The sequence below is a fragment of the Caretta caretta genome, chromosome 1 (genome assembly GCF_965140235.1).
Source record: "Caretta caretta isolate rCarCar2 chromosome 1, rCarCar1.hap1, whole genome shotgun sequence".
NCBI classification, from domain to species: domain Eukaryota; kingdom Metazoa; phylum Chordata; order Testudines; family Cheloniidae; genus Caretta; species Caretta caretta.
This window is the reverse complement of record NC_134206.1, coordinates 215,718,853-215,746,429: the sequence shown is the minus strand read 5'-3', so window position 1 is coordinate 215,746,429 and position 27,577 is coordinate 215,718,853. Positions and strand designations below refer to the sequence as shown.

Genomic DNA, 27,577 nt, shown 5'->3' with positions numbered 1-27,577 from the left:
TTATTAATAATTCCAACAAGAAGGTAATCAATGTATTAAGTTCTTTAACCTGCCAAACAGAAAAATTGCTCCTGTGAAACCACAACAGCAGCTCAGCTTCTCACAGATGCAGATGCCCACCTCAACATGGGAAATTCAGCACTTTGCTGAGATCATTTAAATATTACAAACATTAAACCACAGCTTCTACAAAACAAGTCCAGGTACTTTCACTAAATACCAGCTCTAAGCCTTATTCTCCCTGATCCTGTGTCTGGTAGGGGCTAACTTGGCCCTGTGCAACTAAGACCAACTTTGGCAAGATCATAGAATATCAGGATTGGAAGGGACCTCAGGAGGTCATCTAGTCCAACCCCCTGCTCAAAGCAGGACAAATCCCCAATTTTTGCCCCACATCCCTAAATGGCCCCCTCAAGGTTTGAACTCACAACCCTGGATTTAGCAGGCCAATGCTCAAACCACTGAGCTATCCCTCCCCCCTAGATCTTCAGCTGGTATGGTTTGGTGAAGTTTTGTTGACTTCAGTAGCTCAATTAAGTTACACCAGCTAGAAATCCAGCCCTTCATCTCTTATTGCCATTTCAATTCTTGTTAAAAAATTCTGAACAAATAGGTTGTTGAAGGAGACTGTGAACATTCCAGAGAATGGCTTCAAAAACATTTAGACTGGACAACTGTCAACTATTGGAAATGGGCAACGTCCACCTTAATTGAATTAGCCTCATTAGCACTGACCCCCCACTTGGTAAGGCAACTCCCATCTTTTCATGTGCTGTAATATTTATACTGCTTTCTGTGTTTTGCACTCCATGCATCTGATGAAGTGGGTTTTAGCCCACAAAAGCTTATGCCCAAATAAATTTGTTAGTCTCTAAGGTGCCATGAGGACTCCTCGTTGTTTTTGCTGATACAGACTAATACGGCTACCACTCTGAAACCTGCCCTAAGCTTGACACTCATGGTCGTGAGCTACTCCAGGCAGGGGGGAGTGACAGTGCCAAATTTAAGCACTTCATTTGTTTATCTCAAGCTGTAGAGACTCATGATGTTAGCTTTGGAGGCCCCCAGTTCAATCCGTGGTCATAGCCAAGATTGCAGTTGCTATAAAATAGAAGCTGATCTGGGATTCAAACTGCTGTGAGCCTGAACCAGCTTTCTCCATTCAGGGAAAGTATGTAACCCACTGCTGAGTGTGAGTGACAGGTACCCCTGTGTGCCCCACCCACAGAGCATGTGAGTGTGTAACAGCTGCCAGCTAGGGAGTTATTTCTCTGACTCAGGCTTTTAACTCTAGACATCCCCAGCTCAATCCCCAGGCACCAAGATGGTGAGTCTCACTATTATGAATGCTTGTCTTCCTCTCCCATTCCTCTTTTGTCTCTGTATGAGCCTCATTTATTGTATTTTGTTTGATTTTACACTATAAGCTTTTTGGGGCAAATTGTATTTTTCCATAAAACACCCCGTGCACAAACACTATATTTTTTACAAAGTATTTATTAATATTTACATGAATGGCCTCTGAAATCAACTCTTATCAACCCAGATGGGAATGACAGTCATTCAGTATGGTGGGAGTGGTCTGGTTGGCTGGAGAAGATTCCAGTTTGGGGTGTCTGCCCTGCTTCTTGACAGTCTGCTGTTTGTTTTATCACCTGAAACTGCAGCCCCTCAGTCTGAAGGATAACACAGCAAATTGAAGGGGTTGTGATTTCTCTTTGTCTTTGGAACATCCCAGGGTATGTGTCTCATGGATGCTGTGATCCTCCTGTGTTGTTCAGCAGGCTTCAGCTAAGCAGCTCTCTTCTCACAAATACAGCGATATTGTTGTGTACAGTTATAGGAGGTGGCTTCTCCTGCATTCAGAAGTACACAGGACTCTCCAGGCTCTTGCTTCTTTACTTGGAACCTGGGGTGGAAAGCTACATTTAACACTCAGCCATGCCATTTTTGTAAAATCACAAACAGTGTCATTGCATTTGGCTGCCTAAATATTGGGGTTAACTTGCCTTACCTATTAATTTCACTTCTCAGAATAACATGTCCTGCAAGCTGAGCTATGAAAAGCATTTCTTTGTGATTTGGAATGTTTTTGGCTCGAGATTGTTAATTTAGCTGAGGTGGCCTCTTGTTTTAAATTTACTGCAGTTGTTGTATAATTTAATGTTCAGGGGTAGGAGGGTAGTCTCTTCCTTTCCTCATTAAGTGTAATGGTGGCATCACCCTTATCAATGTTTCAACTTTGAAATATCCCATTTAGAATATTTGTGAATGTCTATATTAATATGTAGTTCTGACAGTTACAGCTACCACTGCTAATGTTGTACAATTGTTTTATTATATTTATTCATTTAGATTTAAAAAAGTCAAACAGCACCACTCCTTCCTGTGAGAATTTGTAAGAGTAAAAAATACACAATAATTCTACAAGTTCAGTAGCAATGCCAGACTGCAAATTCTGTAAGAAATGCACAAGGATGTAAAACACAAGTGAACAACTTCTAGATCTGCCAGAGACTTACAGGTCAGTGGAATGAGCTGTGCCATCCTCCCACATCCAGCTTGTAGCAGCTCCCTTCCGTAATAGTCCAATCCAGTGAAAACACGCCCATCTGTTTATGAAATCCTGTTTGGGAACAAGACTAAAGCATTTACATGGTAGGCGTATGGATACCAGGGATGAGAATGAGGTTAATGTGTCCCAGTCGGGACCAGTGTGTTGTAATGCCCATACATTGGCCAATCACACTCCATTTTTTCCAGAAAAGTCAGCCATAGATTTTATGGATCTTTTTGCACCTGTCCCTCACGGGAAGCATCACAGCTACCGTCCTGGCTGAGAAGAACTGATAGGATACCCTGGAGAACAAATCAACACAATTGTCTCATCAGCCAGGGGTATCACTAATGAGACATGAGGAGTTCTCTTCCCAAGCAGCAGAAATACTAACCCAACAGCATATCCAGCCTCTGTTAAAGAGAGACAAAGCTTGATTTTATTTTCAGATAGGTTTCATTTCATTGACTTCAATGGAGGAAGTCATGATTCACGATGGAGTGAGAGGAGACTCAGACCCTAGGAATGGACTCTGTCCCTTCCTCATATTATGTAGAGCACTAATCTCTTTAATCACTCTTGAAGTCAGTGATAAAATTTGCATTCACTCTTTCTCTGGTGCCCAAAACCTGCCCAGTCTCCCTTGGGGACACAGTTCTGAATAGAACACAAACAGTTTAGAAAGTCATTTACCCTGCCAGTGTTATTTTTCATTTAATACCCATATCCCACTTCCCCACCAGATAGATATTGGGCAGGTGTAGTTTGGAAAATATAGGAAAATAAGGCAAAGGGTAAATTCCCTACCAGTTCTTCCTTGTTCTCTATCCTCAGCAGTCTAGACCCATGAGACAAGCAGTATTTTTTACTCTTCTGCCAGGAGCTCCTTTCATTAGTAAAATGGTAACACTTCCCTCTATGCTGTATCCAGCCCTCAGGGCAAGAGCTGCATTTATCTACTGGAAAAAGAGAGCAATATAGACCCGTTATAGTTCTGCATTGATGGGTGCAACGCAGTTTGATACTGAATGTCACCATGTATTCGCTAGTGTGTATATTTCTCACGGGGAATGTAGTGTTTGTCTTGCCAGCTAGGATGAAGCTGATGTTGGTGCCCCCAAAATAACCTGGGATACGGGATACTTGGGTCAAGGCCCTTTTCTGATTCAGGCAGAAAAGGGACTTAACCCTGGTTCTCCCTCATCCCTCAACACCAGGCTATCGCCTACTCTGGAGCTTCTCTGTTTTTTCACGGAAAACTTTGAAAGGTCTCAGTTTTATCCCAACATGAAATGGGAAAATTTTGAATTCTCAAAAGTGCTCATGGGACAGGAAACCTTTTCCCAGCCAGCTCCATTCAGATCACAATGAACAAGAAAGGTAATGAGAGCACTAGTGGAGAGAGGAAGCAATCCTCACGATGGCAATGATGATGATGTTGACTAGAATGAAAACCTGATAACCAAGCTAGCGCAGAGTCGGTGCTGTGGGAGGGAAGTGCAGGAGGATCTCTCTGTGCAGCAGCCTATTTGTCTGTTGCATTTGTCAAAATCCCTTTGTTTATCAGTGTCTTTCCCTTGTACCATTGAGAGATGTAAGTTGGGAAGGAGCTGCCCAGGTTTCTCTACTTTGAAGCTAGTGAGCCAGGGATCATTGATTATGTCCACTATTAAGGACACCATATTTTTGCTCAGATTTGTTTGTTGCTTTCCATGTAATTAATACTTAGATGAGGCCCTTGTACACTGTGTGCACAGGGACAGAAGTACCCTTTTTTGTTAATAAGAACAAGGAGAGCTGAATTCTGATTAAGCAACAATATTACCATAAAGGATATAACAGAAGAGTGAGCTCTGATCGATACCTTTCTTATTCAGAACATTTGAGAGTTCTGTGTTATTGGCTTGGAGATCGTCTCTTTGCTGCATGCAGTTTTTCAGAATTTCCTGCAATTGAGTCAAGTTTTTCAGAATATCCTGTTTCTGGATAAGTTCCTCATTCTGTCTTCTCACTTGATGGGAAGCCTGGAGAACTTAAATCCACATCCCAAGAAATCAGTTAAAACAAAATGAAATACACTTATATAAATCATTTGCCTTTTGCATTATAAGGATGCTAACAGCAATTGTGACAGTTGTCATCATGGCTTACACACTGGGGATTGAACTGGAGACCTTCTGAGCTAAAAGCATGAACTCCTACAGCTTGAGTTAAAGACTTTGTCTACCCTGGAGGGATAGGTCAACGTAGCTACGGTAGTCAGGAGTGTGAAAAAAACATTCTACTAAATGATATAGTTACGCCAACTTACCCCCCTGCACAGATACAGCTATGTAAATGGAAGAATGCTACGTAGCTACCATCATTTCAGGGTGGGGATGGGTGTTTCTATTCCAATGGAAAAACTCCTTCCATCGGAATAGGTCACGTATACGCTTTGGGGTTATGCCAGCTAAGCTATGGTAATTTAGCTATGCTGGTACAGTGTCCATAGCATAGACATATCCAAAGACAGAAAGGTCAGTAGTCATGGGCTGTAACAAGTCATATCCTCTGTGGATTAGCACACAGGGGGACATGTAACCCATGCTCATTAGTGGGTTACAAAATATGGAATTTCAGTTCTATTCTGATGTTAAAGGAATTAAGGAATTGCTGTAACACTGCTTTGCCTTTTACAAAACAATCTCCATGGGTTTAAAATCTGACTAACAGAATATGTACCAAAGAGGTTTTTGTCAAAATGTCATTTTTGTTTAAATTTCCTGGCTAGCTATTCTCATAATTTACACTGATGTAAGTGAGAACAGAATGAAGGCCCCTTTTTTTTTTGGACTGACAAACTAAGCAAAATTGAAAAATCAGGACAGAAAATATGGAGCCACGCAGTTCTGTATCACAATTAGAGCTGAATGAATCATAATTTCTTTGGTTTGGAGCTGAAATATCTGGAACAAAAATTGATTACTTTCGAACCAAAACTTATTTTTTTCAGTTTTTCTCGCCAAAAAAAACCCCAACAAAATTAATTTCAGATCTAAAAGCAGCCAAAATAAAATGAAAAAACTGAAACAAAACAAAAAACTGGGGGGTTGTGTTTCACTTCATTTTTGGGATATTTTTCAATCCACAATATTTTTTTCCATTCTCCGTTTAATTTTGTGTTCAAGTATTTTTCATACTTTCATTCTCAAACCATTGATATAAACCATTTCACTTTTTTAAAAAAAATAATTGTTTTTGCCCAAAAATATTCAACAAATTCGATCCGAATACATGAATAGTTTCAGTGCATGGGAAAATGCATTTTTGGGCAAATAAAATATTCATTGGGAAAAAAAATTCCCCCAGTCCTAGTCATGATGCCATTTCCAACCACATTTAAACAGTAGTCAGAGTTTCAAATCAACTTCAGTCTTAACTCAGAAAGACTCTTAGGACCACCCCGCTCCCTAGGCTTCAGAGCTGGAGCTGCAGCAAGAGACGCAACTTCGAAGTGCTGTCTATACGGGTATTTGTAGAGCACTAGTGCAAGCCCTGCTAGCCACAGTTTGTTGACCTGGGCTGAAAGGCTCCTGCTTGTTCCAAACTGTTGTGTAGACGCACCCTTAAAGGCATCTCAACTTCTCACGCTTCACTGGTAAAATTCAAATCACAGCTCAGCAGGCTACAGGTTCTGAATACCAGTTGTTTTTCACAAAGTAATGCGAACTATGACAGTGGCTCACTTATGCATTTACACATATCACTCAAATGCTTATTGGAAGATCTCTTCTCAACGTTATAATGGTTCAGATCACGTTTTGTTGCCTTCTTGGCAAATACTTACCCATGGCACCCAAAACCCCTGCAGTTACTAGCAAAGCCAGGCAGAGGAGCCCCAGAATCACTGTAATGAGCCATGGTGAAGATGGAGAAGGAGACTCTAACAGAAAAAAGAGAGAAAATGAAAGCAAACATGGCTAGATCTCTGGGATCAGATCAGAGCTCTCAGCCACACCAGTCTACCAAAGTCAGAACCCACCTCTCTGGAGCTAAACCAATCCAATCATAATAGCTATTGAATATGTGCTCAATAAAATCTTGTGTGAATTGAGAAGACGTGGAGAAAACAGTCACTCCTGGTGAAGTCCAGATCTGTCACATCCCAATTTCTGCCCAGACATTGGCCCAGTGTGGTCCTAAGCGAGCTCCCATTAACATGCCATTTCCGGCCACAGTAGACAAAATTCTAATTTTATTGTTCCTTAGACATGAGGCCATGGGCAGTGACTACACCAGGAGGAGGATGTTTGACTATGAACACTCTAATAAAAGAAAGTAAGGAACCAGAAGCGCATAGTGCATAATACCTTTGCTCTCTGCACTTGTAGGTCTTTGTTGCCTCTACTGCTTTGAAGGAGCATGAAACTTCAGATCAGAGTAGGTTATTTCCTGCTCACTGGTTTCTGGATGGAAAGACAGCTCTAAGAAATTGTCACCACAGTAGGTGGGACATTAACTTCACAGATGTTAAGGCTAGAAGACACCATTATGAGCATCAGGTCTGAGTTCCTGCATAATGTAACACAGGCCATAGAACCTCACCCTGTAATTCCTGTTTTCAAGACCAATAACTTGTGGTTGAATTGGGACATATCTTTTAGAAAGAGAGTAAATCTTCATTTAAAGACTCCAAATGGTGGAGAATTATCACATTCCTTGGTAATCTATTCAACTGGTTAATTACACACATTGTTCAAAATTTGTGTCAGATTTCCAGTTTGACCTTTATCAGTCATCCAATTAGGAAGCAGAAACAATAGCATGTGACTTAGGTGACCGATCACATTGATCCAATAGTGAAGTATGAACAGTGAATTCTTGAAGCAGTGGCCACTGCAAATAGTTGACAGCCTACTCAAAGGTTGGAACATAAACTTCTCACTGAATAATTTCATATAGAAACCCACTTTTTAAAAATTGAAGCCTGTTCTCAGATGAGTCATAAATAGAACAAGGGGTGAATTCTCTGAGAGTCAGATTCTTCAATTGTGACTCATGTTGAGTTGTATCTTATTCTGTGACTATGAATAAGGAAAGGAATCAGAATCTGGCCTTGATGTTTTTTTTCTCTGCAGTGATGGCCTAGTAAGACTGAGTAAAATTTAGTAAGGACATATGCATTTGGCCCAAAGGCGGTAACCAGTTAGAGTATGGGGATGGACAGAAAGCACATTGTAAGGTAGTGAGTACAACACTTGTTTCTTATTATTTTCTGCTATCTTCAAAAAAACCTGACCTTTTAAAACTACACCCTGAGGAGAGGGCCATTGACTGGGAATTACCTGTTCTCAGAAACTGCAGATCAAAGACGTGAGCTGTACAAAGTAACCGTTGAACTATCCATTTGGGTGTCTGGCTTCTGATCATAAAAACTGACATGAACTCGGGACCAAGAGTTTGAAAGACTCACCCTACCACAGCCCTGTGTTGGAGCTGGGGGTGACCTTAGGTAAGCTTTTAGCATGCATATAGGTTCTTGTATTGTTTTAAAATATGTTTTCTCTTTAATGCTTTTTCCCTAAGAATAAATACAGTTTGCTTTCTGAAGGTTGGTTGGTAACTGGAATACACTGTAATGGCCCTTGGAAAAGAGTTAACTGCAGGAGCTGGTCCCCAATCAGACCTGCTGAGAAATTGCAATGACGTGCAGAGAACTGCAAGCCTAAACCCCCAGAAGGCGAGATGTGGGTCTCTGCTTCAAGAGATGTGACAGCTGGGAAGCCGAAATCTTCAGTGGGTGCCCTCAAGGAAGAGCTGGAGGGGGGTCAAAGATGTAGTTAAGCCTGGAACTGTGTCAGTGCTTATCCTCAGGTCCAAGAGACCTTTCTCATGAGTGATGGCTCCAAAGCTTTGCTGACTGGCAGAAAGATTCCATGGTGAGCCTGCAGGCCACCGAAGTTCTGGGAAACCTGAACAGGGAACTCAAAATGAAAAATATTTGCTCACAGACCAATCCACCCAGGTGCCTTCTCTTATAGATCAACTGGGGTCAGCTGACCAGTCACAAGTGAACTAGCCTCTTCCCTCATAAATGGCCAGTACCATCCGGTGACAGAAGGGTTTATTACTTCACAATCAAATAATTGTGTTCCAGGGCTTTGTAGGCACAAAGCCATCTCCTTCCCATACCTAGAAGACTATGCATTTCTGGGGGCTCCTTCATATCACAAAGACTGGCACAAAACTAACAACATAGTTCTACTGACATTTGAGAAAAAAACTCTAACACAGATTCTTGATATATAATGTTAGGGTTTGTGGGATAAAGTTCAAGAGGGAGATTTGAGTAGGGATAAAAGCATAATGTTAGACATAGATTCAGGAGATTATAAATATACAGTACCTGTGACCCTGGTGTGCTTTGGTCTTTGTTTTCTCTTCTGCTCTGCAGGTGTATGAAATCTGAGGTCCACATAGGTCACTGACTGCTCACTCATTTCTGGTGGGTTATGGGATAGAAATTCCAGAGATGGGGTTAGTGAACTGAGATGAACATTAGGATTTGTACCTCAGTGAAATGAGCTTTTAAAGCCAGTAAGAGCATCAACATAAACAGGGGAAATGTAACAGGACAGTCTGCTCAGTGGCTCAGTACGAGTACTCCTGCGTTGCTCTCGGACACCTAACTCCCACAAGAAACATATTCTACCATTTATGGCTAGCTAGGCCACTCCATCTCATCCCAGTGGGTGATGATTTGGCCTCACATATACACACTTTTGTCACCTCCTGGCTGGGCTAGCAATGCTCTGTAGCTGAGCATGAAGCCATCACTTCAGGACACTCCAAGTACTAGAGAATGATGCAGAATGTCTCCTCAACAACACAGGCTGCCGCAAGCACAGTATTCTTGTCAGCAAGTTAAGGAAGTACGGGCTGGATGAATGCACTATAAGTTGGATAGAAAGTTGGCTAGATTGTCGGGCTCAACGGGTAGTGATCAATGGCTCCATGTCTAGTTGGCAGCCGGTGTCAAGTGGAGTGCCCCAGGGGTCAGTCCTGGGGCCGGTTTTGTTCAATATCTTCATAAATGATCTGGAGGATGGTGTGGATTGCACTCTTAGCAAATTTGCGGATGATACTAAACTAGGAGGAGTGGTAGATACGCTGGAGGGCAGGGATAGGATACAGAGGGACCTAGACAAATTGGAGGATTGAGCCAAAAGAAATCTGATGAGGTTCAATAAGGATAAGTGCAGGGTCCTGCACTTAGGACGGAAGAACCCAATGCACCGCTACAGACTAGGGACCGAATAGCTAGGCAGCAGTTCTGCGGAAAAGGACCTAGGGGTGACAGTGGACGAGAAGCTGGATTTGAGTCAGCAGTGTGCCCTTGTTGCCAAGAAGGCCAATGGCATTTTGGGATGTATAAGTAGGGGCATAGCGAGCAGATCGAGGGACGTGATCGTTCCCCTCTATTCGACATTGGTGAGGCCTCATCTGGAGTACTGTGTCCAGTTTTGGGCCCCACACTTCAAGAAGGATGTGGATAAATTGGAGAGAGTCCAGCGAAGGGCAACAAAAATGATTAGGGGTCTGGAACACATGACTTATGAGGAGAGGCCGAGGGAGCTGGGATTGTTTAGCCTGCAGAAGAGAAGAATGAGGGGGGATTTGATAGCTGCTTTCAACTACCTGAAAGGAGGTTCCAAAGAGGATGGCTCTAGATTGTTCTCAGTGATAGAAGATGACAGGACAAGGAGTAATGGTCTCAAGTTGCAGTGGGGGAGGTTTAAGTTGGATATTAGGAAAAACTTTTTCACTGGGAGGGTGGTGAAACACTGGAATGCGTTGCCTAGGGAGGTGGTGGAATCTCCTTCCTTAGAAGTTTTTAAGGTCAGGCTTGACAAAGCCCTGGCTGGGATGATTTAATTGGGGATTGGTCCTGCTTTTGAGCAGGGGGTTGGACTAGATGATCTCCTGAGGTCCCTTACAACCCTGATATTCTATGATTCTATGATTCTAAGCACCTCACATCAGTCCTCCACTCACTGTACTGGCTCCCTATAGAATGCCAGGTCAAATTAAAGATCTCAGTCCCAATCTTCATGGTGCTCAATGCCTGGCCCCACAATACCAAAGAGATTTCCTAAAGCTCCAGAATCAGGCCATGTGACCAACAATGCTGCTTCTTTGGCACAATGGAACTTTCTACCACAAGGACAAAACTCGTCTATACAGGAGACAGAGCTTTTTTGGGGCCAGTTCTGGATCATGGAGCAAGCTTCCACAGGAACTAAGAACCACCTCAAATATCACCACCTTCTGCTCAGAGTGCAAGGCGTACTTCTCAGACTTTGCCTTTGATAGCATAAACATATAACATAGAGTACATATAATTTATTTTAAAGGAAAACAACCCCCCCCCAACTTCACTTTTCACACAATTTCCCCCAGGGCAGGGGAGACGAAAGAACAAACTGTATGTGACAGATGTTAGTCACCTCCCTTAGTGCACCACTGAAAGGTACTGAGATATATGGTGATGAGGGTTGCATAAGAACATGTAAAGAATAGAGCACGTTATCTCCTTCTGATACTGGTAACTATGGCACAATGGCCTGTATTTATGAAAAAATGTAAAATATTATAGAATGATGCATGCCCTACCTAGTTACAGATGCAATTTAGTTTCCATTAGAAGGTCAATTTTGGGGCTCCACATAAATCACCAAAAAGGCAACTTTGACTTAAAATTGATAGGAGACAACTTGGTCCAAGGTAAAAATTTTCTGCAAAATTTGAATTAATTTGGAACGACTTGTTTGTCAGATTTCTAACCTAAAAATATTGCTTTTCATTACAGTTCAGATATTCTTGTAGATCTTTTCTTTTTGCCATGTAATTAAAATAAATAAATAAATACAATTTAATTTACTAGACTCCCCTAGAGATCCAATGACTGCTGGTGATTGCTGCTCATTTTAAAAAAAAAACAGTTGTTAGCCCCTCTATAGGTGGGAGGGATAGCTCAGTGGTTTGAGTACTGGCCTGCTAAACCCAGTGTTGTGAGTTCAATCCTCGAGTGGGCCATTTAGGGATCAGGGTAAAAATTGGGGATTGGTCCTGCTTTGAGCAGGGGGTTGGATTAGATGACCTCCTGAAGTCCCTTCCAACCTTGATATTCTATGATTCTTTGCAAAGGGAAAGCTCACAATGAAACCTGATTACTGAGGACCTTTGTCAATGAGGGAAAAGAAATTTTCCACTGGAAGTCACACAAAGAGAAATGCTAAATTCCCTGAAGCTTCCTAATAGAGCTAGCTGAAAATTTTCCATCATAACTTTTTTGCAATGGAAAATTGGGGTTTTGACTGAACATAAACATTTGAGGAAAGGATCTGCTTTCCTTTTTTTTTTTTTTTTAAGGAAGAAAATTCAAAATCCAATCCTCAAAATTTTCATCCATGCACAGAAAATTTGGGCAAAAAACTGACAAAACACAAAACCACTAGTACAATTAAACATTTTCAGACAAAAACTAGAAATGTTAAGTTTTTCGATTAATAGTCAAAACTTTCCACGGAAAAAATCCCACTTTCCAAACTGATCTATTTTGGGGGTTTTCTCCTCTTTTGCAGAACTCTGTGGGGGAATTCTACACATAAGCTTCTTGTTCTGGCCCATTCTCCCCTTCCACTCATCACTTCAGCACTGGATCTCTGATACCTATAGGAAGGAAGACTTGCTCCTTGCGTGTGGGAGGGAATGTGAACATGGGAAGGGAATCTGAAGAAATCAGGAGGAACTGGTGAGGAGCGAAATCAAAACAGCACTCCCCATTCCTGTGGTCCTAGTGATATCTGAGATCTGTAGCACAGAAGAACACCCAAGAAACCTTCTGAAAATCACTGGATCCACTTTCAAGCTTCTGCATTTCCTGGGGTTCCTGTGTATGATGTTTGTTTTATTTGAGGTTAGTTTAATTCTAATGTTCTTGGAAGGCTATCTTCATACCATGTCCCTGCAACTTTAACTTCACCTTAACAAAATTCTTGTGTGAAACTGAATATACTTTGGTTACCTCCATATCTTACTCAAAGGATGTTGAAGAGCAAGCAACTAAAACACTTTTTTATTTTTATTGGAAAAGGCAAACTACATGTTTTAATCCCCATATTTTGCTCTACAAATCCTTGCACATCTTCGTGGAATGTTAGAGAAACTACTTATAGCTTGACTGGTGTCAGAAGAAGCCAGGAAGAAACAGTTACAGGGAGATGACAAGTACAGTCATGGTACTGTATAATCAGAAGACAGCCTTCTAACACTCTAGAACACACTGTGTCTTCTCCATAAAATACTTTGTGTAAATTTGAGAATCCATGAAAATATCCACTAATTAAAGGAAATTCAGATAAAATTCAACAAAAGACATCCATCATTTAATCAAATCATATCTGATCTATCTACAGTATTTAAGTTTCCATCATTATGGTATGGTTAAGGAGTGGAAGAACTGACGGATGAGGAAAGATTAAGGGTTTGATGTAAGAACTGCAGAAATACCCTAGCTCCCAGGGAAGTCAATGGAAGTTGTGTGTGGTTTAACAATCACTAAGGGGCCTATCATCATTGAGAAAAGAACGGAAGTAAAATCACTAGAGATGGCATAGATGCTATTTAAACAATAACAGAGTCTCAGAGAATACACATACCATTAAATGAAAAAAGAACCAGAAAGGCAAGGAATAAGCTAATATGGCTACATGGTAGGATTCTACAGGCAATTCAAGCCAAAGAGAGCTACTTCAAAATTTGGAAATCTGGCTCTACTGAAGGCAATAAAGAGGATCATAAATTACATCAGGCAATAAGTAAGAAGAGAATTAGAAGAATCAAAATGCATTTGGGAAAGCAAATAGCTAAAGGTGTAAAAACAAACAAGAGATTCTTTAAGTCTAGCAGAAGCAGGAAGCCTATAAAATAATCTGTCGGTCTGATGAATAATGAGCAGTTATAGGGAGCGATTAAGAATGAGAAATGATTTCTTTGCATCAGTTTTCACCACAGAGGATGTTGGGGAGATTCCTACCCTGATCTGCCATTTTCTGGCAACAGAGATTGAACTGTGGGAAGAAGAGGTGCTGGAGCCATGTAATTATTTATAAATTAGTAAGTCACCAGGCCCAGATGGTACATCTCAGAGTTCTGAAAGAGCCCAAGTAGGAGTTAGCTGAATAGCTGCTAAGAAAAATATGCCATCTCTCATTAAAAACAGAGAATTTGAGGGTAGCAAATGTTGTACCTGTATTTGAAAAAGGCTTTCGGGGAGATCCGGGAAAATATAGATCAGCAAGCCTTATATCTGTACCTGGTAAATTGGTTGTAAAGATATTTAAAACAATAACAAAACACCTGGAAGATCATGATCTGATAGGATCTAACCAGCACAGATTCTGCAAAGGAAAATCATGTCTCATGAATCTTTTAGAATTCTTTAAACATGTCAGTAAGGTAGTAGATAAATGAAAACCAGCTGGCATAACTTATTTAGACTTTAAAAAGGCCTTTGAGAAGGTCCTGTACAAGAGGCTAAGGCGGCATGGGGTGAGAGGCACAGTGTAGGTCATGGATCAAAAACTGGGTGCAAGGCAGAAAGCAGAGTAGAAGTAAATGGTCACTTTTCATCACAGAAAAAGGTTAACATTGGGGGCCTCAAGGTTTCCTACAAGATCCCATGTTGTATAATGTGGCTTTAGTCAGTTAAAACCTGAGTAATTTAAAACTGGACTGGACAAAGCCTTGTAAGGTAGACTGCAGAGAATGGTTCTTCACTGAAGGGTGACAGATAAGACATCCTAATGCTATGTCTTTCCATCTCCCTTTTCTATATGTCATTAAACAATGCTCATTCAGAATAATTATTTACAGAGATCCTTTGTAGTTGGTCCCTAAGAGGCACCAGCTGGAGGGTATGAAACAAAAATCTGCATCCCCAGTTGTCCGTTGCATATAAATTGCATAGAATTGTAGCGTTAGTAGCCAGTGTTGTGAATTGCAGATAACCTTCATCGCCTGCTGACTTCATAGGGATTTCAGAGTAGATTAAGGGTCATTCAGCACCTCCCAGAATCCAGTCACTAGTATTCATAGTTCTGTAATCTTTTAGAATTTGATTTAAAGCATATTTAATGGCCATGCTAGAGTTCAGTGAATCATAGACTGATAGACATTTGAGGTGTAAAAGACACCACAATCTAGCTGTAATTCATTTAGGGTAATATTTTCAAAAGTGTCTTTGTCATTGAAAGTCAATGAAAGTTAGGCTCCTAAATGCCTAAGTGACATTGAGTATTGAACTTAGACTCCTGAAGTAACTTATGACCAGATTTTCAAAAGGTATGTAGGCACCTAAACAAGTAGATAGGCACCTAATTAGATTTTGAAAAGCACCCAGGTACGTAATTCTCATGGGAGTTAGGTGCCTAGGTGCTTTTCAAAATCCTGTTAGATGCCTATCTATTTGTATAATTGCCTTTGGAAAAATGTTACCCCTAGTCCATTCCTTTGACCAGTATAAGATTGTCTCTATGGTAGGAGAGGTAGGATTGAAATTAAATTAATAGAAAGAAAGAAAGAAAGAAAGAAAGAAAGAAAGAAAGAAAGAAAGAAAGAAAGAAAGAAAGAAACCATAAGGGCAAAAAAGCAATTAGTTAAAAAGAAAGTAGGCAAGGGCGAAGAGAGAGCAAAGCCAGACAAAAAGTCAAAGCTTACAAACCCAATGAAAACAAAGAGAGAAACAGAGAAATCTTAGAAAGAAACCAATATTACAGAAGAAAGGAATGCAGGAAAAGAAACATGCCATTTGAACCCTTCCCTCTTTCCCTTCTCTCTAATTAGACTATGTGGGCTACAGGGCAGGGAATTCTCTTTTTCTCTCTGGAATCTTTCCTGCACATTCATGGTTTTATATAAATAATAAGTAGCGATTAACTAGAGCTTGTCTAAACATTTCAAATTTTGACAATTTAAAAATTTTCAAAATTAAAATAAAAGAGGGTTTTTTTATTTTTCATATGTCCCCCTCTCCCATTTTTCAATCACGTATAAAGAAGTTTCAATTACATTCAAAATTTTGCAAAACAAAAACAAAACTTTCCACAAAATTATTTGTCTCCCTTTTGGGGACCAGGTCTAATACCTGTAGCTATAGGGCCTGATCCTATAATGTACAATGCACGGAAGGACTGCTGTGATTGCATGGAGCTCCATTAAAATCATCTGGGTTGTGCCAGGGTGCTGCAGCCCACCCATTCATCATACATTGCAGTATCCTAGCCACAGAGTCCAATTCTGCAACATGCTGAGCACTTTCAACTCCCATTGACTTCATCACCTCACAATACTTGATCATATTTCCACGTGCTTTGTCCCATGTTGTTTGATACTGTTTAGCCTCAGTCTGTAAGAGGGGGAAAATGTCACCTCAGACATTAAATAAATACTAGACTACAATTGCAAGACTTCCCAATGCAGTTTGTATTAAACTTTATCCAAGGAAAAAAATAATATAATGTACACACACACATATATATATATACACACACACACACACATCTTTCATTATAGCCACTGCTATTCATCTCCTGAATTACAGGACAGGTAAGAGAGGTAATCTATAGCAATTACCTTAGTGAAAAGGAAAGCCCCTGGAGGAAAGCTGGTATTACCTTTGTTTGTGTTGGAAGGTTTACAGGTCGGGCTTTAAATCTTGTACTTGCCTTATCTTTGGCCACAGAGAGAGAGATGGGCAATTTGATCTCACCGTTCGAGTGTCCTGTTATAAGTGGGCAGCACCAGCCAAGAGAGGGATAATTATTTGTTCTGCAATGTTCCAGCTGAAACCGCACAGGAAGCGCTCATGTTGCTGATTAGAGAGGCCCTCGTCCAAAAGCACTGAGAACAAAGTGACTTTCCTCTTCAGATGACTGAACCAGCACTGACAACACCTGTTGTTTTAACTTCAAAAGCCACTTGGTGTTACTTAAATTCTGAAGCTCAGTAACTTTCAGAACAAATACTCAACTGAAGTCCAAGCACATACCCTCCTTGCTTTAGCTCTTGGATGGGACCTTTCATGTTCAGTCTCCAAAGCCATAGATGTCAACAGAAAGATTCCCACTGATTTCAGTGGTCTTTGGTTTGGGGCCCAAACAGGACTCACCACCATCAACATCAGAACTCTTGGTTTCAGCATCTTCCACCCCACAAGCAGCTTCCTATTTGGCAGTCAAGCATGGAAAGTGAGAAGATGGAGGCAACCTTTAGCTTGGTAGATTCTGAGATATTTTGCCTATTAGTGACATTGCATCAAGTCAGGAATCCAGCCTTCTCTGTATACAGCCCTTAGAATGGGAAAGACACAAGAAGAACTTTGGATGAAGCCTTCCATCGATGACATTTTTGGGTCTCTAGCGGTATGGATTGTGGTCTCTGCTATATCTCTCAGCTCTGAGAATATGCAAGAAAATGCAAAACAGCTGTTCACATCTGGAAAAGGGGCAGTGACAGATGATGATGATGATTTAATAAGTGCTGACAGGGTCAGAGCCCTGTACAAGACACAGACATAGAAACAAACCTTACCCTAAGGTGCTCACAAGCTAAACTCAAATCAGACATAGAGCACATGGGGAGGCCCAGAGGAAGTCTTTATCTTGGAGATTTGGAGACTGTTTCTGTGGGGAAAAACAGTGGGCCAAATTCTGCCCTCACTTATACTGGTGCAAGTGAGTAGTATTTCAACCCATGTCAGTGATTTGGCTCAGTCCTCCAGAGAAGGTGTCATATGATAGCTGGCTAGCTCATTACACAATACACACTTCATAGTCATAGCTGCAAGAAAAGTAGCAGACACAAAAGCAATGGAACATGAAATTTTAGGCTCTTCTCACAATTTTTTTCTGTTTTACAAAAAATCTAAACATTTGTTTACTGGAAAAGAACCCTGAAAATGGCAGCTTGAACCTTGAAGTTTGTAGCTGTTTCCGTTGCAAGTAGCATTAACAATGAAACGGAAGGTGCTAATCTCTACCCTGTGTCTTGCAGAAAACCATCTGCTGTAAAAAACAGTAACCACAGCTCAGCTACCTTGAGGTGTGAACTTCAACATTTAACTGGACTATTTTAAAGATACTAAGATACTAAGAAATGAAATCTTCAAAGTGAACATTTCAGTCATGTCCAGGCACCTTTAAAACAACTAAATCTGCATTCAATCAGACCCAACAGGCCAAATCCATCCTTAATGGAGGAGTCAAAAGAGGATTAGACCTATATATGGCTAATGAAAATAACTGGAAATATATTTTGGAAGGGGTATAAATCATCATGCTTCAGGGCATAAGCCTGCATTACCTGACAGGGGTTAGGAAGTAATTTTCCCTATAGGCAGACTTTTCTGGTAAGGGGCTTCTTGTACCTATATCTGAAGAATCTGTCCCTGGTCACTGCCAAAGACAAGATATTGAATTAGCTGAACAATTGCTCTGACAACATTTTTCTGAACCAACTCACAAGATAAGAAGTAGTTGTGAAACAATTTTGCATATATTTTGCATAGTCACAGTCAGTAAACAAAAAATCATGGAAGCCCATGACCTGCCTGTGACTTTTACTAAAAATAACTGGAGGAGGGGGACTAAAGCCCAAACACCGGGTGGGCTCCAGCTCCTACTGCGTGGGCTGACAGCTCCACCTCCAGTCATAGAAACATAAAAGATTAGGGTTGGAAGAGACCTCAGGAGGTCATCTAGTCCAACCCCCTGCTCAAAGCAGGACCAACACCAACTAAATCATCATTGAAGGCGGAGAAGGCATCTCTGGTGAGTGTACCTTTGTAAATATAATATAAGGTTTTAAAGCAAGTATGTTTAATGATTAATTTGCCCTGAAGACTTGGGATGCATTCGCGGCCAGTGCAGCTATTGGAAAAGTCTGTTAACTTTTCTGTAAGTCTGTCTGGGGATGGAGCAGAAATCCTCCAGGGACATCTCAATGAAGCTGTTCTGGAGGTACTCCCAAAGCCTTTGCAAAAGGTTTCTGGGGAGGGCAGCCTTATTGCGTCCTCCATGGTAGGACACTTTACCACGGCAGGCCAATAGCACGTAGTCTGGAATCATTGCATAAGAAAGCATGGCAGCGTGTGGTCCTGGAGTTTGCTGGCATTCAAGCAACATCTGTTCTTTATCTCTCTGTGTTATCCTCAGGAGAGTGATATCATTCATGGTCATCTGGTTGAAATAGGGGAATTTTATGAAGGGGACATTAGAGGGGGCCATTCCTGCTGGGCTGTTTGCCTGTGGTTGAAAAGAAATCATCCCCACTGTTAGCCACGCTATGGGGGGAGGCGTGAAGCGATCATCCCAGAGAATTGGGTGTGGGGGGGGTTAGTTGGGTTTGTGCTGCACGTTAACCCGAAAACATCAGCCCCTCCTTTTAAATGGCCAGTGTGTCTTTTTGAATTTTAATCTCCCCTTTTTTTCTCCTGCAGCTGCAAATGTTTCAACGCTGCAACTAGCATCTCCATCCCAGAGGCTAGCGCAGATAAGAAGGCGAAAAAAACGCACTCGCAATGAAATGTTCTCTGAGCTCTTGCAGTCCACCCAAACTGAAAGAGCCCAGCAGAATGCCTGGAGGCAGACAATGGCAGAGTCCAGGAAAGCACAAAATGAACACAAGGACAGGAGGGACGCACAAGAGGATAGATGGCTGAAGCAACAGGAAAGGTGGCGGGATCAAGAGGAAAGGTGGCGGCAGCATGATGAAAAGAGGCAGGATGCAATGCTGAGGCTACTGAAGGATCAAACTGATATGCTCTGGCGTATGGTTGAGATGCAGGAAAGGCACAGACTGTCACTGCAACCCCTGTGTAACCAACCACCCTCCTCTCACAGCACAGATATGAACTCAGTATTATTGCCTTCTTTTACAGGTCGGAAATCTGAGGCACAGAAGTGAAGCTACTTTGCCAAGGCTGAACAATGAGTATGTGGCAAAGACCATTCAGAAACTGAAGCCCATGCAGAATACATGTCTGCTTAATAAATGTTGCATTGGACCGAGAGTACGTAACACCAGAGCTCCATACTCTGCACTGGCTGCCAACAAGTATCTGGATGAAAACCAAGATGTTTGTTTAATCTTTACAGCCATAAATATTTTATGACAGATTATCTTCAGCATGAGATGCTGCCACCACTGGAGACGATCAAAGAAAACTAGTAATTTTTCATTGGAAATTTAGGGGAAAGGGTTTTTTTTCTAAAACTTCACGCAAAGTGTGTAGTTTTGTCACTGAAAACTGAAACGAAAAATGAAAATGTTTCCGTTTTTGGCAATAATTTTCAGTAAAAAAAAGTTGGTTTCCAGTAAAAAAAAAATATTGTTTTTCAGAAGTCTAGGCACTGGTCTACACTAGGACTTTAGGTCGAATTTAGCAGCGTTAAATCGATGTAAACCTGCACCCGTCCACACAATGAAGCCCTTTATTTCGACTTAAAGGGCTCTTAAAATCGATTTCCTTACTCCACCCCTGACAAGTGGATTAGCGCTTAAATCGACGTTGCCGGCTCGAATTTGGGGTACTGTGGACACAATTCGATGGTATTGGCCTCCGGGAGCTATCCCAGAGTGCTCCATTGTGACCGCTCTGGACAGCACTCTCAACTCAGATGCACTGGCCAGGTAGACAGGAAAAGAACCGCGAACTTTTAAATCTCATTTCCTGTTTGGCCAGCGTGGCAAGCTTCAGGTGACCATGCAGAGCTCATCAGCACAGGTGACCATGATGGAGTCCCAGAATTGCAAAAGAGCTCCAGCATGGACCGAATGGGAGGTACGGGATCTGATCGCTGTTTGGGGAGAGGAATCCATGCTATCAGAACTCCGTTCCAGTTTTCGAAATGCCAAAACCTTTGTCAAAATCTCCCAGGGCATGAAGGACAGAGGGCATAACAGGGACCCGAAGCAGTGCCACGTGAAACTGAAGGAGCTGAGGCAAGCCTACCAGAAAACCAGAGAGGCGAACGGCCGCTCCAGGTCAGAGCCCCAAACATGCCGCTTCTATGATGAGCTGCATGCCATTTTAGGGGGTTCAGCCATCACTACCCCAGCCGTGTTGTTTGACTCCTTCAATGGAGATGGAGGCAGTATGGAAGCAGGTTTTGGGGATGAAGAAGATGATGATAATGATGAGGTTGTAGCTAGCTCACAGCAAGCAAGCGGAGAAACCGGTTTTCCCGACAGCCAGGAACTGTTTCTCACCCTGGACCTGGAGCCAGTACCCCCTGACCCCACCCAAGGCTGCCTCCTGGACCCAGCAGGCGGAGAAGGGACCTCTGGTGAGTGTACCTTTTAAAATACTATACATGGTTTAAAAGCAAGCATGTGAAAGGATTACTTTGCCCTGGCATTCGCGGTTCTCCTAGATGTACTCCTAAAGCCTTTGCAAAAGGTTTCTGGGGAGGGCAGCCTTATTGTGTCCTTAATGGTAGGACACTTTACCACTCCAGGCCAGTAACACGTACTCGGGAATCATTGTACAACAAAGCATTACAGTGTATGTTTGCTGGCATTCAAACAACATCCGTTCTTTATCTCTCTGTGTTATCCTCAGGAGAGTGAGATATAATTCATGGTCACCTGGTTGAAATAGAGTGCTTTTCTTCAGGGGACACTCAGAGGAGCCCATTCCTGCTGGGCTGTTTGCCTGTGGCTAAACAGAAATGTTCCCCGCTGTTAGCCACAGGGAGGGGGGAGGGTTGAGGGGGTAGCCACGCGGTGGGGGGAGGCAAAATGCGACCTTGTAACGAAAGCACATGTGCTATGTATGTAATGTTAACAGCAAGGATTACCCTGAAAGAGTGTAGCCACAGTTTTATAAAATGTGTCTTTTTAAATACCGCTGTCCCTTTTTTTTCCTCCACCAGCTGCATGTGTTTCAATGATCACAGGATCTTCTCCTTCCCAGAGGCTAGTGAAGCTTAGAAAGAAAAAAAAACGCACTCGCGATGAAATGTTCTCCGAGCTCATGCTGTCCTCCCACACTGACAGAGCACAGACGAATGCGTGGAGGCAAATAATGTCAGAGTGCAGGAAAGCACAAAATGACCGGGAGGAGAGGTGGCGGGCTGAAGAGAGTAAGTGGTGGGCTGAAGAGAGTAAGTGGCGGGCTGAAGAGAGGGCTGAAGCTCAAATGTGGCGGCAGCGTGACGAGAGGAGGCAGGATTCAATGCTGAGGCTGCTGGAGGACCAAACCAGTAAGCTCCAGTGTATGGTTGAGCTGCAGCAAAGGCAGCTGGAGCACAGACTGCCACTGCAGCCCCTGAGTAACCAACCGCCCTCCTCCCCAAGTTCCATAGCCTCCACACCCAGACGCCCAAGAACGCGGTGGGGGGGCCACCGGCCAACCAGCCACCCCACCACAGAGGATTGCCCAAAAAAAAGAAGGCTGTCATTCAATAAATTTTAAAGTTGTAAACTTTTAAAGTGCTGTGCTTAAAGTGCTGTGTGGCATTTTCCTTCCCTCCTCCACCACCCCTCCTGGGCTACTTTGGTAGTCATCCCCCTATTTGTGTGATGAAAGAATAAAGAATGCATGAATGTGACGCAACAATGACTTTATTGCCTCTGCAAGCGGTGATTGAAGGGAGGAGGAGAGGGTGGTTAGCTTACAGGGAAGTAGAGTGAACCAAGGGGCTGGGGGTTTCATCAAGGAGAAACAAATAGAACTTTCACACCGTAGCCTGGCCAGTCATGAAACTGGTTTTCAAAGCTTCTCTGATGCGTACCGCGCCCTCCTGTGCTCTTCTAACCGCCCTGGTGTCTGGCTGCGCGTAACCAGCAGCCAGGCGATTTGCCTCAACCTCCCACCCTGCCATAAACGTCTGCCCCTTACTCTCACAAATATTGTGGAGCACACAGCAAGCAGTAATAACAGTGGGAATATTGGTTTCGCTGAGGTCTAAGCGAGTCAGTAAACTGCGCCAGCGCGCCTTTAAACGTCCAAATGCACATTCTACCGCCATTCTGCACTTGCTCAGCCTGTAGTTGAACAGCTCCTGACTACTGTCCAGGCTGCCTGTGTACGGCTTCATGAGCCATGGCATTAAGGGGTAGGCTGGGTCCCCAAGGATACATATAGGCATTTCAACATCCCCAACGGTTATTTTCTGGTCTGGGAATAAAGTCCCTTCCTGCAGCTTTTGAAACAGACCAGAGTTCCTGAAGATGCGAGCGTCATGTACCTTTCCCGGCCATCCCACATTGATGTTGGTGAAACGTCCCTTGTGATCCACCAGAGCTTGCAGCACTATTGAAAAGTACCCCTTGCGGTTTATGTACTCGGCGGCTTGGTGCTCCGGTGCCAAGATAGGGATATGGGTTCCGTCTATGGCCCCACCACAGTTAGGGAATTCCATTGCAGCAAAGCCATCCACTATGACCTGCACATTTCCCAGGGTCACTACCCTTGATATCAGCAGATCTTTGATTGCGTGGGCTACTTGCATCACAGCAGCCCCCACAGTAGATTTGCCCACTCCAAATTGATTCCCAACTGACCGGTAGCTGTCTGGCGTTGCAAGCTTCCACAGGGCTATCGCCACTCGCTTCTCAACTGTGCGGGCTGCTCTCATCTTGGTATTCATGCGCTTCAGGGCAAGGGAAAGCAAGTCACAAAGTTCCATGAAAGTGCCCTTATGCATGCGAAAGTTTCGCAGCCACTGGGAATCGTCCCAGACCTGCAACACTATGCGGTCCCACCAGTCTGTGCTTGTTTCCCGAGCCCAGAATCGGCGTTCCACAGCATGAACCTGCCCCATTAGCACCATGATGCATGCATTGGCAGGGCCCATGCTTTCAGAGAAATCTGTGTCCATGTCCTGATCACTCACGTGACTGCGCTGACGTCGCCTCCTCGCCAGGTATCGCTTTGCCAGGCTCCGGTGCTGCATATACTGCTGGATAATGCGTGTGGTGTTTAATGTGCTCCTAATTGCCAAAGTGAGCTGAGCGGCCTCCATGCTTGCCTTGGTATGGCGTCCGCACAGAAAAAAGGCATGGAACGATTGTCTGCCGTTGCTCTGACGGAGGGAGGGGCGACTGATGACACGGCTTACAGGGTTGGCTTCAGAGAGCTAAAATCAACAAAGGGGGTGTCTTTACATCAAGGAGTATTTCAGGCAGGACTTCACGGAGGGTTCCAATAAGAAATGGTGCACCTAAGTTATTGTTCTTATTGGAACAAGGAGGTTAGCCTGGCCTCTGATTGATACATGGCTAGATTTACCTCGCTGCACCTTCTCTGTGAGTGACTGCAGTGTGACCTAGAGGAATGAGTCCCCTAGACAGGGGAGGGGGGGAAGCAAATGAATACAGAACAAATCTGGTCTATTTCTTGTTTTGATCCACTCCATCTATCTTTTACATCTTTGGCTGGCAGCAGATGGTGCAGAAGGACTGCATGCCATCCACATCTCATGGCTGCTCGGCAGAAGATGGTACAGTACGACTGCTAGCCATCCTCATCTCTTGCCTGCCTGGCAGAAGATGGTACAATACGACTGCTAGCAATCCTCATCTCTTGCCTGCCTGGCAGAAGATGGTACAGTATGACTGCTAGCAATCCGTATCGCCTGCCTGCTCACCATAAGACGGTTCAATAGGACTGACTGCAGGACTAAAGAGAATGACCTCGTCAAGTCACTCCAAATTTAGTCCCTGCGCCCATGTCTGCCCAGGCGCTCCCAGCCGACGTGGCCAGGAGCACCTCGGACATGACGAGGACGACTACCAGTCATACTGCACCGTCTGCTGCCAGAAGGCAATGGGTTGCTGCTACTGTGTAGCAAAGCCGTACCGCGTCTGCCAGCACCCAGGAGTCATAGGGTGACGGTTACCTGAGCGGGCTCCATGCTTGCCATGGTATGGCGTCTGCACAGGTAACTCAGGAAAAAAGGCGCGAAACGATTGTCTGCCCTTGCTTTCACGGAGGGAGGGAGGGAACGGGGGCCTGACGATATGTACCCAGAACCACCCGCGACAATGTTTTAGCCCCATCAGGCATTGGGATCTCAACCCAGAATTCCAATGGGCAGCGGAGACTGCGGGAACAGTGGGATAGCTACCCACAGTGAAACACTCCGGAAGTCAACTCTAGCCTCGGTACTGTGGAAGCACTCCGCCGAGTTAATGCACTTAATGCACTTAGAGCATTTTCTGTGAGGACACACACACTCGAATATATAAAACCGATTTCTAAAAAAACGACTTCTTTAAATTCGACCTTATTCCGTAGCGTAGACATACCCTAGTAGTGACTTTTGTTGATGTGTCACTCTCACACTGGTCAATAAAAGAATGTCCCAACACTGCAGCCACTTAGACTGCAACTGGGCAAAAATTTTCGACCATTGGCAAAAAATGGCAAAAAATGCAGATTGGGTTACCCTAACATTTTACAGGATTTCACATGGATTTCACCAGCTTGTTCGATTTGGGGGGGAAATCTGAAAAAATCTAAATGTTTTGTTTCAAGATTTTCAAAATGACATATTTTGATTTTTTGATTCAAAACAACTTTATGTTTCAAAATTTCCTTATTTTTTTTATTTTACAAAGTTAAAAAATACTCTAAATTGAAACAAAATGTTTTGTTTGGGGCCAAACAAAACATTTCTTATGACCCCAAATGAGTTTTTTTTCAGTTTTGCTTTGCTGAAAATTTAGAAAAATTTGGTTTTCAGTTTGACCCATTTTTTTTCTTCAGTTTTTCATAATTGCCAGCAAACTGAAAAATCCATTATTTCTCCAGCTCTATCCTGGACACATCATACATTTGGTGTTATAGAAAGACATCTTCAATAAATCAGTCAATCGGTGCCTGTTGCTTGGTACTAAGAAAATCTGATCAATTCTGACCTGAGCCCAGAATTCTGTGCCCAAATGTATGTTGATTTTCACTTTCATCTCTCTTAGATTCTCTGGCTCTAGCTCCCTTATGGAGATGTGCTGCAGTGTTCATAGGGATTCTCTGTCTGCTGTTGCTGTGAGAATCAGGGTTCTTGGGTTTCAAGTGTAAGCATTAGCAGAGAAGAAAGCAAGGACAAAACTCTACCGTGTTATCAATGAGCACATACTTGGAAGTTTCTGAGGTTGTAGAAGTGAAAATGAGCGGAGATTGGCGGTGGGATTTTCAGAATCACTAGGCTTTGGTCCTACTCTGTTCCTATTGAAGTAAAGAGGAGATTTTATATTTACTTAGTGGAAGGAGAGTTAGGTCAACATTGAGAGGACATTTGAAAATCTCATTCTAAATTCAGAGTCTGATCTCAGTTACTCTGATGTAAGTCAGAGTAACTCCATTGAAATCCATAGTTACTCTGGATTTACATAGCTGTAGTTCAGATCACAATCTGTCCCTAAAAGTCCAATTGAAATAATTAATTATTAGAGATGGATCTGAGCAAATGAATATTGATCTAAATTTGGATCTGTTTCTGTTTTCCCTAAAGTTCCACGGGGCCAGATCCAGTGTTCTGATTCTAATACTTATATTGAAAAGTAATTATTTCTGGACAAATTTATCGCTTATGTAACTTTAGTGAAGACATAGCCGAATCAGCTTTGAACCTTTTATTTATAAAGTATATATGCATGACACAAAAATTATTCGCATCACTTGGTTGAGCATTTCCATTCTACGGTCAGAACTGCAATCTAGTGAAGGTTACAATTCAGATTAGTGCGTGAAAAACAGGTCAAACCACATTGCCATGGAATGTCCTTCTCAGCCAGAAGAGAAAAAGCACAATGCCCCAAATTTTCAAACGTGGGTCCCCAAGTTAGACATGCAAATTCACATAAATAAAAACAGATTCGTTAACAAAGGTGCTGTGAGCACCCACAATTCCCGTTGTCTTCAGCGGCAGTTAAGGGTACTCAATTACTCAAGAAACTGAGCAACTTTCATGTAGGTACCTGAAAGTGGGTTTAGGTGCCTAACTTTTGACACAAGTTTGATAATTGTGACCTGTGTTTCTGACAGAGCTTGTATTTTGCTTGCCAGAGATTTGTATTTCTCAGGTTTGCATCTCTATCCTCTGCTCAAGTGAGCAGCCAAGACTGCAAAACCAGACACTACCTCTGTTTAGCTTAACTCTGAAAAAATTCTTGTTTAAACCTTTGCTTTCATGCACAGTCAATCAGGCTTTGAAACCATTCTGATTACTTTTTTAAAAATTACAAAAAAAAATTGGTTTTGGGGTTGTTGTTTTTCAATCACCAGATGTATTTAAAATATGAAATTAGTTTCATCTCCATAACTGGCATGCTAAGTAGAACTGGGTGGAATTTTTCCGACAAATAGTTTGAGGCAAAATATACAGTTTGAGCTAGGGTCACAAGGGGATTTAGGCTTAAGCGTAACTCACAAAGTTACCAGAGGAGCAAATGGTGCCCCGCCCCTTTTACCCTGTGGTCCCATGGTTAGTGTGATATGGGAGAGTCAAACTGAAGTCCCCAGTCTGGCTGACTCTGAGCAGGGATTCCGACTTCGGTGTCCCATATTGCAGTTGTGTGCCTTGACTATTAGGCTACAGGATATGTCTTCTCACTCTCTCCTGTTGGAGCAGGGACTGGAACCCAGGAGTTCCCCCTCCCTCCTAGGTGAGTGCCCCAACCACCACGCTACAGAGTCATTTTCATTCCCTCTCTTTCTGACCCAGTGAATATTGCACTACAGTATACAAGGAGCGGTGTGACCAGCTCCTTCTCCTCCAGTTTTGTAAATAATGTTTCTAAATTCCCTTGGCTTTTAATAAGAAAGACAGTTGAAAATGCCCAAAAATGGAACAAAGCATTTTGTTCAACCAGCAACTAATTTATTTATTTAGATAGTTTTTTCAGTTTAATCAGTGAAGTGAAAAATTCATTATTCACACAGCTCTTGTGCTACACAGTAGTGCTACACTA

The 27,577-nt window shown here is 42.7% G+C and overlaps 1 protein-coding gene across 1 annotated transcript; it reads right to left on the bottom strand.

The window, feature by feature from the left end:
- Nucleotides 1-1,577: 1,577 nt before the first annotated feature.
- On the bottom strand, nt 1,578-9,039 carry LOC142070633 (natural killer cells antigen CD94-like). Its single transcript, XM_075124469.1, is given in 7 exon segments — nt 1,578-1,909; nt 2,523-2,626; nt 3,365-3,516; nt 4,422-4,589; nt 6,387-6,482; nt 6,910-7,005; nt 8,946-9,039. Coding segments are annotated over 7 exon segments (828 nt in total). The 3' UTR covers nt 1,578-1,791.
- Between the last annotated feature and the right edge of the window lie 18,538 nt (nt 9,040-27,577).